The 12,538-nt window shown below is 39.9% G+C and overlaps 1 protein-coding gene across 1 annotated transcript in view; it reads left to right on the forward strand.

Annotated features, from left to right (window-relative positions):
* Window positions 1-12,538, forward strand: part of Grin2a (glutamate receptor, ionotropic, N-methyl D-aspartate 2A) — a 394,074-nt gene that overhangs the window by 317,315 nt on the left and 64,221 nt on the right. The window contains exons 9-10 of the mRNA XM_005391203.2: window positions 4,228-4,353; window positions 7,928-8,157. Of these exons, the coding sequence (XP_005391260.1) occupies window positions 4,228-4,353; window positions 7,928-8,157 (356 nt within the window). The remainder of the gene's footprint in view (window positions 1-4,227; window positions 4,354-7,927; window positions 8,158-12,538) is intronic.

The raw sequence follows: 12,538 nt of genomic DNA on the forward strand, positions 1-12,538 counted from the left end.
TGTTTTTTTCTAAAGCAGGTAATGTTATACTTTCTATGGTCTTTTTTTTTATAGCTTTTTTTTTTCAGCACTGTAATTATAATATACATTAGGTAGCCTGGCTAGGGTGGTCAAAATTTCATGAACTGTGCATGCACTATTAATTTTTTCTTTAAAATGTTGTGTCAATGATTGGGTATTTTCAGTAATTACATTATGGAAGATCATGGACTTCAAATGAACTCCTTGGCATACCTATATACATGGGTTTATAATAGATTTAGGGAGATTAAAATAACCCTTAATCTTTAGAGGAAAACTGCCTGAGAGAGGGAAAACAATTTTATTAAAGCCAACTAGATTTCTTAGATTTTTTCCAGACACTAAAAACTTTATTAAAGAAAATTGCTTGTTATATCCAATTTGTGGATACCCATCCTGAGCCCATAGTCTTATTTTTCCAACATCTTCATTTATATGTTACGTCAGCTTCCAGTGAAACTTTCATGCTTCTTTCTCTTGAGTGAAATGTTGACCAACAGGATTTCATGATGCTGCCTTACTCACAGAGGCATATGGATTTATTATTTTCATTTTTGATAATCCAGTTAAGCTGCCAAAATCCTTGCCACTCACTGGATTTGATTTTTGCACTCATTGCTTCAAGTTTTGTAACTTTTGTTGGAACAATATAGAGCTGGACAAATACATACATTAGTATGTTCCTTTTGTCCCTTTTGTCTAACATATACATGTATACCAATATCTTAATAAAGGAACCTCATTACACAAGGAAAAATGCCACCAATTGATATTGACATGTGTAGAATCCTGATTATTAGAAGGATACTCACTCCTAAGTCACCACTAGTCATATTTCCCCTTTTCTCCTATCTTTGATGGAGAGGCTTTGCCTGGAGGTTAAAAAACAGAGAGAGATGGAAGAAGTAAATTTATAAAAAAAATTTCAGAATATGTCTCCATATCTTCTTAGTGATCTAGAGAGAACTTTTTTCCTGGTTCAATCAGAGAGAAAAATATCAATTGGCTTGTCTTATAAAAATGGGTCGCGATATTGAGTCTGGCCTCAACCCAGTTTCTCTAGACTTTTTACCTTACCTGTATCTGTAGAACATTTCCATTAAAAAGTCAAGCATTCTGTTAAATTTAGGAGCCCCCTGTGCTCTTTCTACTGTATCTTTAAAAATAAAATAAAATAAATTATAGTCAGAGGAGACTATTTTCAAAGCTGTTTTCATGCAGTAGGTTTAATATTTTTCCAAGCCACTAAATTACATCCCTATTCGATTGTCTCTGCACCCCTTATTTACAGTCATTATCTGCAGGTTTTGAAAGTCATAATGAACCGTGCTAAGCTACATTTTTCCATTCGCTGGCTCAGTCATCTGGAAGAGCCAAAGCATTCAGAATCTGATTGCATTGCTCTTCATTATTTCCTATTCTCTATCCTCCTCAAACTCCATTAACTTGCATTGGAAACACTTGCAGGTAATGCCACAAGCTTTTGTGTAAAAACTGTCACCAGTGCCTTTTCAAGGACAGAGATGACATGTCTTGCAATATTCCCACCTGGTTTATTCTGAAGACTTTTCAGGCAGGTTGGATTCTTTGAACTAAGGAGATGCTCACCTGCAGTCTCCTAGCCTGAAACTTTTTCATGGACAAATGTTGAATCTGTTTATGGACATATAATCCATAGCAATTTTAGAATATTTCTTGGTGACTCCTTAGTTACTTCAGACAGTGCCTCAGCAGTGTCTTAATGCTTTTCTTCATTGTGTGCTGTGTGTGTGGTGTGCATGAGTGGTGCCTAAAAACCGTGGTCTTTCCAGACAGAGACATTTGATCTACCAAAACCGGAATACCGTAGCACAGTGCTTTGATCTGTCTGCTGTGATCACCAGTCAGGGCACAAAGATGGTCAATTCCAAGTTTAAAAATATCTGGGATCAGTTAGCTGCTTGATCAACTTCCATCTAATTTTGTAACCAGTGCGTTAGTGATGTGGTGGCCCAGTGAAGTCTCCTGTGGGTTTACAGATTCTTCCTTTCAGAAGAATTCAGCAAAGTCCCCTTTATTTTTCACATGTTATCACAGCCTACAGAGAAATGCAAGTTATCAGATTAGTAAGAGTTCCTCTATTAAATTAGGGCACTTTTGCAGTATCACCAATAAAACACCGCCCTCACCATTTCTGGCTTCAGTGATGACATCAAACACTGGTCCCATTTGCTTTACTGCACGTGCACAATATGCAGGGCCCAGCACCAAGTGCTTTACCTGTGCACCCTCCTGTCCTTATCACAGTCCCCCTTCTCTGCTGAGAAACACCATGCCGTTTTTGTGTCTGACTTGAAGCATTTTACTAACATCTCTATTCTTTTGGTTTTTTTTTTTTTTTTTTTTTTTGTTTTTTTCCGGTACCGGGAACCGAACTCATGACCTTGTGCTTGCCAGGCAGGCGCTTTGCCGCTGAGCTAAATCCCCAGCCCCTAACATCTCTATTCTTGAATACCAAATATTTCTTAATCTCCCAATTACTAATTTACTTACCCTCCTTTCCGAATATAACTCATTACCAAACTTATCTGATTTTGGAGACATAATATTGTTTATTACTCCAGCTAAATTTAACTAAAACAAATTTCAGCTTCTGTCTCATTGATTTCTTGGGTGTTAAGTAAGTTGTGCTGTTACCTGTTGCTTTTTAACATATTTGCACCATCAAAATGTCATTGCACAGCATTTGTTTCAGTTTTTAAGTGATCAGATATGGATAAAGCTTTAGTCATGTTAATTTCTTGTTAAACATTAAGCTCAGTAAATTTGAATTTGTGATGACCTCTAGCTGTGTTATATAGTCACAGACACCAATAAGATGGTCTGCAGTCAATCTAGCTTTTTATTATTACTAGCTTCATCAGAATACAACAGAAGCATAATAAAATGTTTACTACTCAAGAGGTGTCATTGCACTTACTATATTTTACCCTCAGAAAATGCTTGCTTCTGAGGAAAAGAATTGTCAGTTCACTGATGTTCCCAATGATGGAATCAGGTGGAGGCATAGTTATTCTTAAAAGTTTACTCTCTATTAATTTTCTAGTAAATCTATATCATAAATAATGTCTCCAATGGCTAATTTTCATATCCTCAACCAGACTGAATAAAAATGCTAATTTGTTTTACCTAGTATCTCTTACCTTTCTAGAACGTTTAAGGTTCAGAACTCTATGACTTGGCCTGCCCTTCTAAGACATCTGCCTATTGCCTAAATTGCATGGAAATGAAATGAATGGGTGAAAGTGACCATTAGGGGAGAAAGTGCACCTAGCCAATCCATCTACCACTTCATTGCCTCCACCCCTCCATCTCCTACTCTGCTACCAAGGATTGAACCCAAGACCTCTGCACTGAGCTACAACCCAGCCCTTTTAATTATTTATTTTGGGTCAGGGTCTCACAAAGTCACTAAGTTGTCCAAGCTGGGGTCAAACTTGTGATCCCCTTGCCTCAGCCTCCCAGAGTGCCTCTTCTCTGTCAATGATGTCTTTTCACTGAATTTTCATGGGAATGTAGTGTCCTCAGATGACTTCAGTTACATTTAACCCTTTTACCAGCATTAGGAAGATTTATCAAGTATAGAGAGAGCACCGGGCTACAGCAGGACGGATGGAGAGTCATGGATGCAGATTATGAACGTGATACTCTTGTCAGCCCTACTATTTATAATCCTTTCTAAAACATTATAATTCCCCTGCCAATGCATCATTTCACCAGTATGTAAAAATACAAATGAAAATAAAAATCAAAACCATGCCTGTTTGCAGAAGCCTTGTGACGAAACACTTGAATCTGATCCTATTCCTGCTGATCTTTGGTTTGGTGTATGGTTCTATAATTATATTCAACTCTGTGCCTTGTTTATTTGCATTCTGACTTTCTCCTTTGGGCTTATCATTCTTTTGTGTTTCTGTTATCCTTGACCTGATTTGTAAAAGTGTCTTCTACTTTTATCTATTTTTATCATATTATGTATGCAGTCTTATGAAGGGCCTCAAATATTTTGCAGAATAAAGAATGGTTTAAGTGTAACAATAAAACAATAACGAGCTTCTCTTGAATGACCGGTTTGGAATAAGGGTTTCTAGGTGAGCCTGCAAATGGACTTCTTGCTGGAGGATTTAATGGATTTTGTTTCGATTACTCTCTTCTGTTTACCTACAGAACCGTTCAGCGCCTCTGTCTGGGTGATGATGTTTGTAATGCTGCTCATTGTCTCTGCCATAGCTGTTTTTGTCTTTGAATACTTCAGTCCTGTTGGATACAACAGAAACTTAGCCAAAGGGAAAGGTAAGGAAGCCTGCATAAGCACCATTCCAAGTCGATGCTATTTTATTTACCATCAGTGATGATTTTTGTTTTGGAATACTTTGCCCTAGCTTGCCTCGGTACACCATCATAGTAATGCTTCTAGGCCACTGATATGAACTGTAATGGCAGACAAATGTGATTTACTCATTTCAACTGGAAAAAGGATAGAACGAAATGAAACATTTTAATCTTACAATATGAAAGCTGTTGTTGTTAGGTAAAACTCACTGGTAATCAATTTCTTGAGAAAGCACATTTGAAGAATATTTTTGGCAATTAATTTTCAAAATGCCTATCAAAAGAAACAGTAATATCATGGTGAGTCTCAACTTCAGCTTACGCAAAGAAAATGGCTTGTAGAACATAGTTTAAGAATAGTCTTCAAACTCCTGAATCATATTGCTTTAGTTTGACAATAAATATTATTATAAAATGATATTTTCTCCCAAAGAGTTACATTTTTCTTCTTAAAATTAATTTTTATTGGTACTCTTTTGATGTACATTGATGGTGCCTGACCTTCAGACACTGTACTTGATAAAGGGATAATCAGTAGATAAGAAATTAAATTGGGAGACCTTTACTGGTTGTAACTCATTATGAGACTCCCACGCAAACTAGTTCTCAACTCATTGTATCATTTGAGAAGAGTTTTCACAAAGCACAGTACTCTCTACGTGGATGGTATCAGAAAGATACGAGCACCAAATCTCTGTCCTGAAAAATGACTTGATTTGGTAAAGGGCAGGACACCCTGATATCTCAAATGCCCCTCAGAATAGGCACTTAAGTTCAATACATACTATTTTCGCTTGGAGACTCAATATTAGAAACAGCAAGCAGGCCAATAGAATCTGTTAGGAACTTAGTTTTATTGAAATCCTCTTACTTCTTCTTAACCATTTAAGAATGGTGATTATTACTTAAACCATGGGCAATCAACTGAAACAGCAAAATGTGATAAATAATCATATTGTGTTTAAGTGGGAGATTTCTAGCCTGCACTAAAAGGGCAACATAACTAACCATTAAAGACTTTCCATCGGAGTGGAACTGGGGTAGTTTCCTGTGCGTAAGCACACTGGTGTAAAGTAGAACTTTCAATCTGTACAATCAGAGTTTGTGCTATTTTGAAGTCACACATTTATTGAGTGAATAATTATTGCATGAGTACTACGTGCCAAGCACTGTACTTGTGTAGGAGATAACAAGGTGAATCAGGTAGAGACTTCCTCATCCTCAGGAATCTTAGGATTTAGTTGTGGAGGCAGCATGTAAACACATACAGTAATAATCACAGATTTTAATACATTTCAAGAAGAAATAGAAGAAAGCAGAGTGATTTTATGGAGGTGGATGGGTGCTACGTTAGACAGCGTATTAAAGTAGAGAAGTATGCTCTGAAGCAATGACACTAGGCAATGAGGCTTGAGGGTTGAGAAGGAAAAGCACTCCCTGCAGGGGGAACATCAAATGAAAAAGGGCTGGAGGTTTGAGAAGCAGAGATGTGAACGAGTGAGAAGGGTAACAGGATAAGATGAAGGCAGATGGGGTCAGATGAGCACGGCAAGCAAGCGTGTCAGGTGTTCTTCAAAATACCATGGGAAGGAAGCAGGGTGACAAATGTGTAGAGGTCACTAGATGCTCTGCCAAGATAACAGGAAGGGACGGCAGCAGTGAAAGCAGCGAGACCAGTGAAGAAGGTGTCATGGCTTTCCAAGGAGAAGGGTTTATAGTATTTTGGACTTGAGGGCAATGTCCAGTGAGAGAAGTGAAGATGGAACTAAGAAGACACGTGTGAGGCGCACCACTGCGGGGAAAGCTCACGTAAGGACGATCACTTGTACTTTCTCCCCGGGCAGAGGCGTGCGGAAGAAGATTGTTGTAAGGAAGGAAATGTAGCAGGCAAACTCTCTAGCCCTCCCACTGTGTTGAGGTTTCCTGTTTCCTGCTCATGTGTATGTGATGACTCTTAGGAAATGATAGCTCCTTATGTCTTTGGGGAGAGTAGTTTTATCCTACCTTTTATTGTGCTTTATGGGGAAAGCGATATGGCCCAGTAATAGTATTCACTCATCAGGAATTCCCAGCAGTGCTGGAGGAGATCCCTTGGAACTACCTATTTCTGATTCCCAGATAGCTGTCATTTGTAATCAACATGCATCTCTAATAAAAGTAAGTAGTTTAAGAAGTTAACTGGATTGATTTTAGTATTTTTTCCCTAAGAGTTCCCAGCCCCTTGGAAATAAGGCCAGAAGATCATAAAAGTAGACAAAGAGGAAACAGGCAAGTTTGAGAACAGAATTACTTACCTTCTTTTTACTGCATTCTATTATGTCCATTATAAGGGTACTGGAGCCTGAGCTCAGCCTGTAATGTGCAGAAGGCTCGTTTTTCTTCGGCTTCATGCCCAGAATTTCTTCGCTTCCATCAATCTGAATTCATTTCTGCCACTTATTTATTGCCCAGTCTGCTTGCATTGCCAACTGAAGTCTCAGTAGATCATTTTTTCATATCTTCATTTACTTAAGTGACATAAAAATTAACCTCCTGTTAAAAGAAGGCCTTTTTTTTCCTCTTCTTGAAATGAGGGCATAAATTGATTTTTTTTTTCCTTGTGCAAAACAAAGTCTTGAAAACCTTAATGTGTTTTACAGCCTGCATATGCCCCGTCCCAATAAATTTTCATATATTGCTCTGCCCCTTTAGTTGAATCTGCTGCAAGGAACATTTAAGAATTTTAAAAGGGACACATAGCTGTTGCAAGGATACACAGAGGAAGAAAAAGTGCTGTGATATCACAGTTCATTTTCTATGACCCTGCAGTGAAATGTCTTCCATCTGTGAAGTGCTAGAAGAATTAAGCTCTATTGTTCTTCCCCTTAATGTCTCCATTTGCAGAGGATTTTAGTTTGGTCTAATTTCTATATTGTGCACACTTCACATGTGAATTTGAACAGGAGCAATTGTTAGGGACAATCCAATTTGAATATCAAACATCAGTCCCAGTGAATTGCATGGCTCTTCTCCGATAGCACATCTGATGAATACGAAGCAGCAAGCCCCTCCTCCGCTCCCACTTTTTTGTCAGCCTTTGTTTACATTTATTAAGAAGATTGGTTCCCCCAAATGAAAATCAAGTCCAAATTTAAAGCAGGTTGTAACACTGCTTCTCATTCAAACACCCATTTTGCATAACCATTTTTTCTTTCTTTCTTTCTTTCTTTCTTTCTTTCTTTCTTTCTTTCTTTCTTTCTTTCTTTTCTTTCTGCCTGCCTGCCTTCCTTCCTTCCTTCCTTTCTTCCTTTCTTTTTCTTTCTTTTTAAAGAAATGTGGCAAAATGCAGTTAGATAGAAATGTGGAAAGAATGCTAATTTTAAAGAAAAAAGAAGTTAGCTGTGGCTGTGATTCCAAGACGCTGATAGGACACAACTAGGACACAATTCCAGCTTCTGGCACCCTTCATTGCTGCGGTGGCCACCACATAGGTTCTGCACTTGCACGAGTGTGCACTTTGAGAAAATGCTGAGGGTGCCCTTTTTGTTGTCTGCAGCACCGCACGGGCCTTCTTTCACAATCGGGAAAGCTATATGGCTCCTCTGGGGCCTGGTGTTCAACAACTCCGTGCCTGTCCAGAACCCCAAAGGCACAACCAGCAAGATCATGGTGTCGGTGTGGGCCTTCTTCGCTGTCATTTTCCTGGCCAGCTACACAGCCAACCTGGCTGCTTTTATGATCCAGGAGGAGTTTGTGGACCAAGTGACCGGCCTCAGTGACAAGAAGGTAAGGTCATCTCACTTTCCTCTGGTCTAGGGTCTGAGGGTCAATCTCAACTGCTGCCTTTAGAAAACAAGTGATTCAGGTGCCTGTTGTCCTGATCCATTATCATCTCTAAAGCTCAAAAAGATATTTTCTTTTTCTTAATTCAGATTGGAATATTTCTAAATAAAGTTAGGAACAGAATTTAAGTTTAGCTCTCCTGAGTCTTAAAGATTCTGAATCTAATTTGGAAGCATAATTTCCCCCACGTGGTCATCACTCACATTTATACAGTCTCTCTGAGGATGCTGCGACTGAAGCTCTATGACTCACCATAGCTCACGCCTCCCAGCACCAGGGTGTGAGGCTGAGAAGGGCTGGGGTCTAAACAAGGAGAAACTTGGGGTGCAGGGGCACTCGTGACCAGACTCTCCTAGTTCTGTGATGCATCTCTCATATACTTCATGTCCTACATGAACAAAAGTCATCTCTAAGTGCTACCCAGAGACCAAATTATTGCATGCCTGCTCGTCCCTATGCACCCAAGTCAGCCCCATCTTCCCGCTTCCATTTCTGCTGAGATTTTTGTAAGGGACAAGAAAGGTGCAGAGAGGCTTCTCATCTCCCCCAGTCCCTTTTACTAAGACACATTTCCCCTCAGGAAGATGGGTGGATAACACCTGCACTCCCATTCTCCACCAAATCGAAGCGAGGGTTGTGGGGCTTTTGTAACTATTCAGAAATATACAGAGAGGAAAAGGAGAGGTAAACTGGGTGCATTCTCCTATTGAAATTTTAGTTCAAGAAACAAATTCTGACTCGCTGAGCTCAGCAGTGCTGAGACTGCAGCACAGCAGAGATTTTCTCTTTCCTGGGTGTGAGGATAATTTGTATCTTTATAAAACCTCCCTGTCCTATCTTGTTGACATAAGTCTGCATATACTCTTTTGGCGTTCATCAACAAAGCGCTGAATAGGAAATCAGCCCGTGAAAAGCCTTCACAGCTTACCAAGGGCATACACCATGTGAAAGAGGTGCAAAGAGGTACAAAAGAGGTGATGAGGAGCTGGGCTGCAAATGGTGTCATCCTTGCGAAAGCGTCTGTGAATGGCTGGCCTCTTTCATGGGGCTTCCCACCTGTGCTGCAGTAGGTGCCCCTCTACTTCCCAAGGCACACAAAGCCCTTTCTTATCCGATCCCCTCCCTTCCTCTTGCTCACCAGAGCTCCCTTGCCCTTCCCTAATGCTCCAAGTTCTCTTCTACTTCAGTAAGCTTGTGCTCTGTTCTCTGTGTAAATGTTTCACTTACAATCTGCTGACAGTTGGCTCCCCCTTGAATTTCAGGTATTGGGGAAATTATTATCCCCTCAGAGAGGTTTTTCCTGGCTCTTGGGGTGAGCTTGGCAGACTGAGCTCAAGCTCCTAACAAACTTAAATTTTAGTGGGGAGAAGTAAACAGATTTTCAAACATCAGAGAGGAAGGAAATGTCAGGCAAAGATAAATGTTAGAAAGGAGACAAAGTGGAGGTGATGAAAACTGGAATCGGGGAGAGGGCCTCAGGTATGAGGTGTGATTAATAAAACAGTGAGCATTTACATTTTAAAAAAATTTAGAGTAAAAGACACATTGTTATTAATCCCCATCAACATACCCCTTCACGCACACACACCCACTTCAAACACACTGATCCCAGCCTCCTTGCCACCTTCTGGAGCAGTTCTGGTCTATTTTGCATGTGTCTTTAGTTGTGCTATTATAGCTGCTTAAACACCCTGAATTGATTCAAAATGTTTCCCTTTCACAGTCACTTTGACTTTGGGGCAGAGCCAGAAGTAATATGGTGCCAGGCCTGGTGAACAGGTGGATAAGGACACACCATAGTATTTTTAACAGGCCTGCCTTTCCGTTGGACGTCACTCAGCAGCTCTTGCATCATATTTCTGATCACGTCTTGTAAAGACCTGAAAAGAGGACTTCCAGAACTGCTCCAGAAAGTGGCAAGGACATTGGGATGAGTGTGTTCCAAGTGAAAGGGAGTATTTAAAGGGGATTAATAGCAATGTGTCTTTTACTACAACAAATATTAAAATTTAAACATTTACCATATATTTTGGTCAAACTATGTATGTATTTTTCTTTTTTTATGTTAAGGAGTTAGCTTGCGCCAATTAGCCACTATACTGAGTGCTTTACACGCACTATCTTTTTTTCAAATTTATTTATTTTTATTGGTACATGCTTTTAGTACATGCAGTTTAAAATCACCTTGGGTACATGTACATAACACAGCTTGATTCTTTTTTCCCTTCTCTCTCACCTCCTTCCTGCCTCTAAATCCCTTTTCCCCAGATCGCAGCGGCAGATAGAAACACCAAAACGTCACCCAGGAACTGGAGGCAGATTTATTTATGTCGAAGGGCACTGACTTCAAAAAAATGTCAGGCCCTGATCTTTGGTAGTTTGGGGCTTATATGGGATAAACAAGGGAGAGTTACAGAAGCAGAGTATTTGGCAGTTATTGATTGGTTACATCTTGTGTCATTATTACTGATTGGCCCAAGTGAAAACTACATCATATATGTTGCGAGTATGTAAGTTCAAACTCCGGGCAAGCTCAGAGTTAGGGGAAGTAAGTGCTTGAGATAACATATGAGTTCAGGATAGGGTCGGTTAGATAAGAGAAGTATGTATGTAGTGTTGGGGGGAGACAGGAAGACAAATCTGTTCAAGGGAGTGGCTAGTTGCAGGAAATTTTAACTCTAAAAAGTTAACTCTCCATTTTCCTCTTCAAGATAAGATTAATAATATCAACAAGAACAAAAAGGTATACATTCTTCACAGGGTTCACTGGCCTTTAGGTGGTGCTCAGAACTTACTTGTTGATTGATCGAATAAATGCACAGTGTGTTGCACACTAAGCATCCCCTCTTAGATCTCCCAGGATTCCTTTTTTAGACCCCTGTTCCCAGCCCCAACTTTATATGTTATGTTTTGCTGAAAAAGACTCACACCAGGAGTCTTCAGAGGTTTAGTATTATCTTTGGACACTGGACTGGTCAACCCCCTGGACTTAAACTCTGCCTGTCCTTGCTGTCACCTGTAACCCGTGTGATGAACAGAAAAGCCCAGTTTCTCTCTTGCTTTTTAAAGCAAGACGAACGCTGACGCACAGTCAACTCTGCAGAGCTTCCTGCACAATGAGGTGGAGACTGAGAACTGGCTTTTATCAGACTGTCGCTGGCTTCCTCCTCCTCTCTAGTCCTCCCTATCCTCACCCCCACTCTTACTGGTTTCTCCTGTGGTTCATCATTAACTGATCATGTTCACCCATTTCCTTGGCTCATGGGTGGCTTCTGACAGAGCCCTATCTGAAGCACAAGGCATCTAGGAGGCACCAGAGTGCTGCATGTAGAGTCAGAAGGATTGGATTCCTGTTTCTTATGCACCAAACTAGCTGTGTCATGTCAGGTCGCTGTGCCTGCTTATTCTTCTCTGTCAATTAGGGAGACAGAGTGACAGAGATGATCCAAGGAAACCGCATAAGTGAATGTGCCTTTCACCCTGTAAAATCCTCTGTAGATACAAAGCATTGTTATGTGACTTCACTGTGTTGTGGATCAAAGCAAGGAATTCCTAGAAGGGACTGGAAGTTATCATGGAACAAGGGGAAGCCAAGTTCCCGAAGGAGAGAATTTTTCAAGAAAGTAGTTAGCAGTGTATTTTGTTCTTTGTTGCTATCTTCAAAAGCAAGGGGGAAAAAATTCCTCACTTCATAGTTCTGGGTCTAAATAATAAGACCACTTGTGGAAAAACTAATTAAAAGCATCAATAATTTGACTGACCTTCTCTGACTTGGAAACACCTAGTAACAGATACTATATCCTCACAGGACACAGCTCAGTTTCCACACTCAGAGTATTAAAGGCAAGCCAGTAGCTGTTTTAATTAAATGCTGGTTACAACTAGGTAAACAGAAAAATTCTTAGAACAAATAAGCTGACTGTTCCTAGAAGATTAATGGTAGGCACAACAAGAAAGTTTGTAAACTACACATCTGTGTTGAATCAATTTATATTAATACTGCACACAGTGGTGATTGTTTTCTAATCATAAAGAATTGCAAAAATCAGGGTTTACAATACTTTCAAACCACTAGTGCTTGCTGTGAAAGAAGTGCATTTGGAGTCCACGGTGTGCTTAGATAAGTGTGGTTTTACATTCTTAGTAAGTTCACGGGGCATGCTTTCCTAGGGGCTATTAAAGGCAAGTTGACACATTGGTAGGGACCTTTACCAACAAGTTGGGAATCACTATGATGGAAAAAACTCATCTCTAGAAGGGAGATTCAGGTAACGGAGTGAGGGGAATATTATATTTGAGGTCAAATGGACCTGATTAGAATCCT

This window comes from Chinchilla lanigera, unplaced genomic scaffold (genome assembly GCF_000276665.1).
Source record: "Chinchilla lanigera isolate Chin_1 unplaced genomic scaffold, ChiLan1.0 scaffold00041, whole genome shotgun sequence".
Lineage (NCBI taxonomy): Eukaryota > Metazoa > Chordata > Mammalia > Rodentia > Chinchillidae > Chinchilla > Chinchilla lanigera.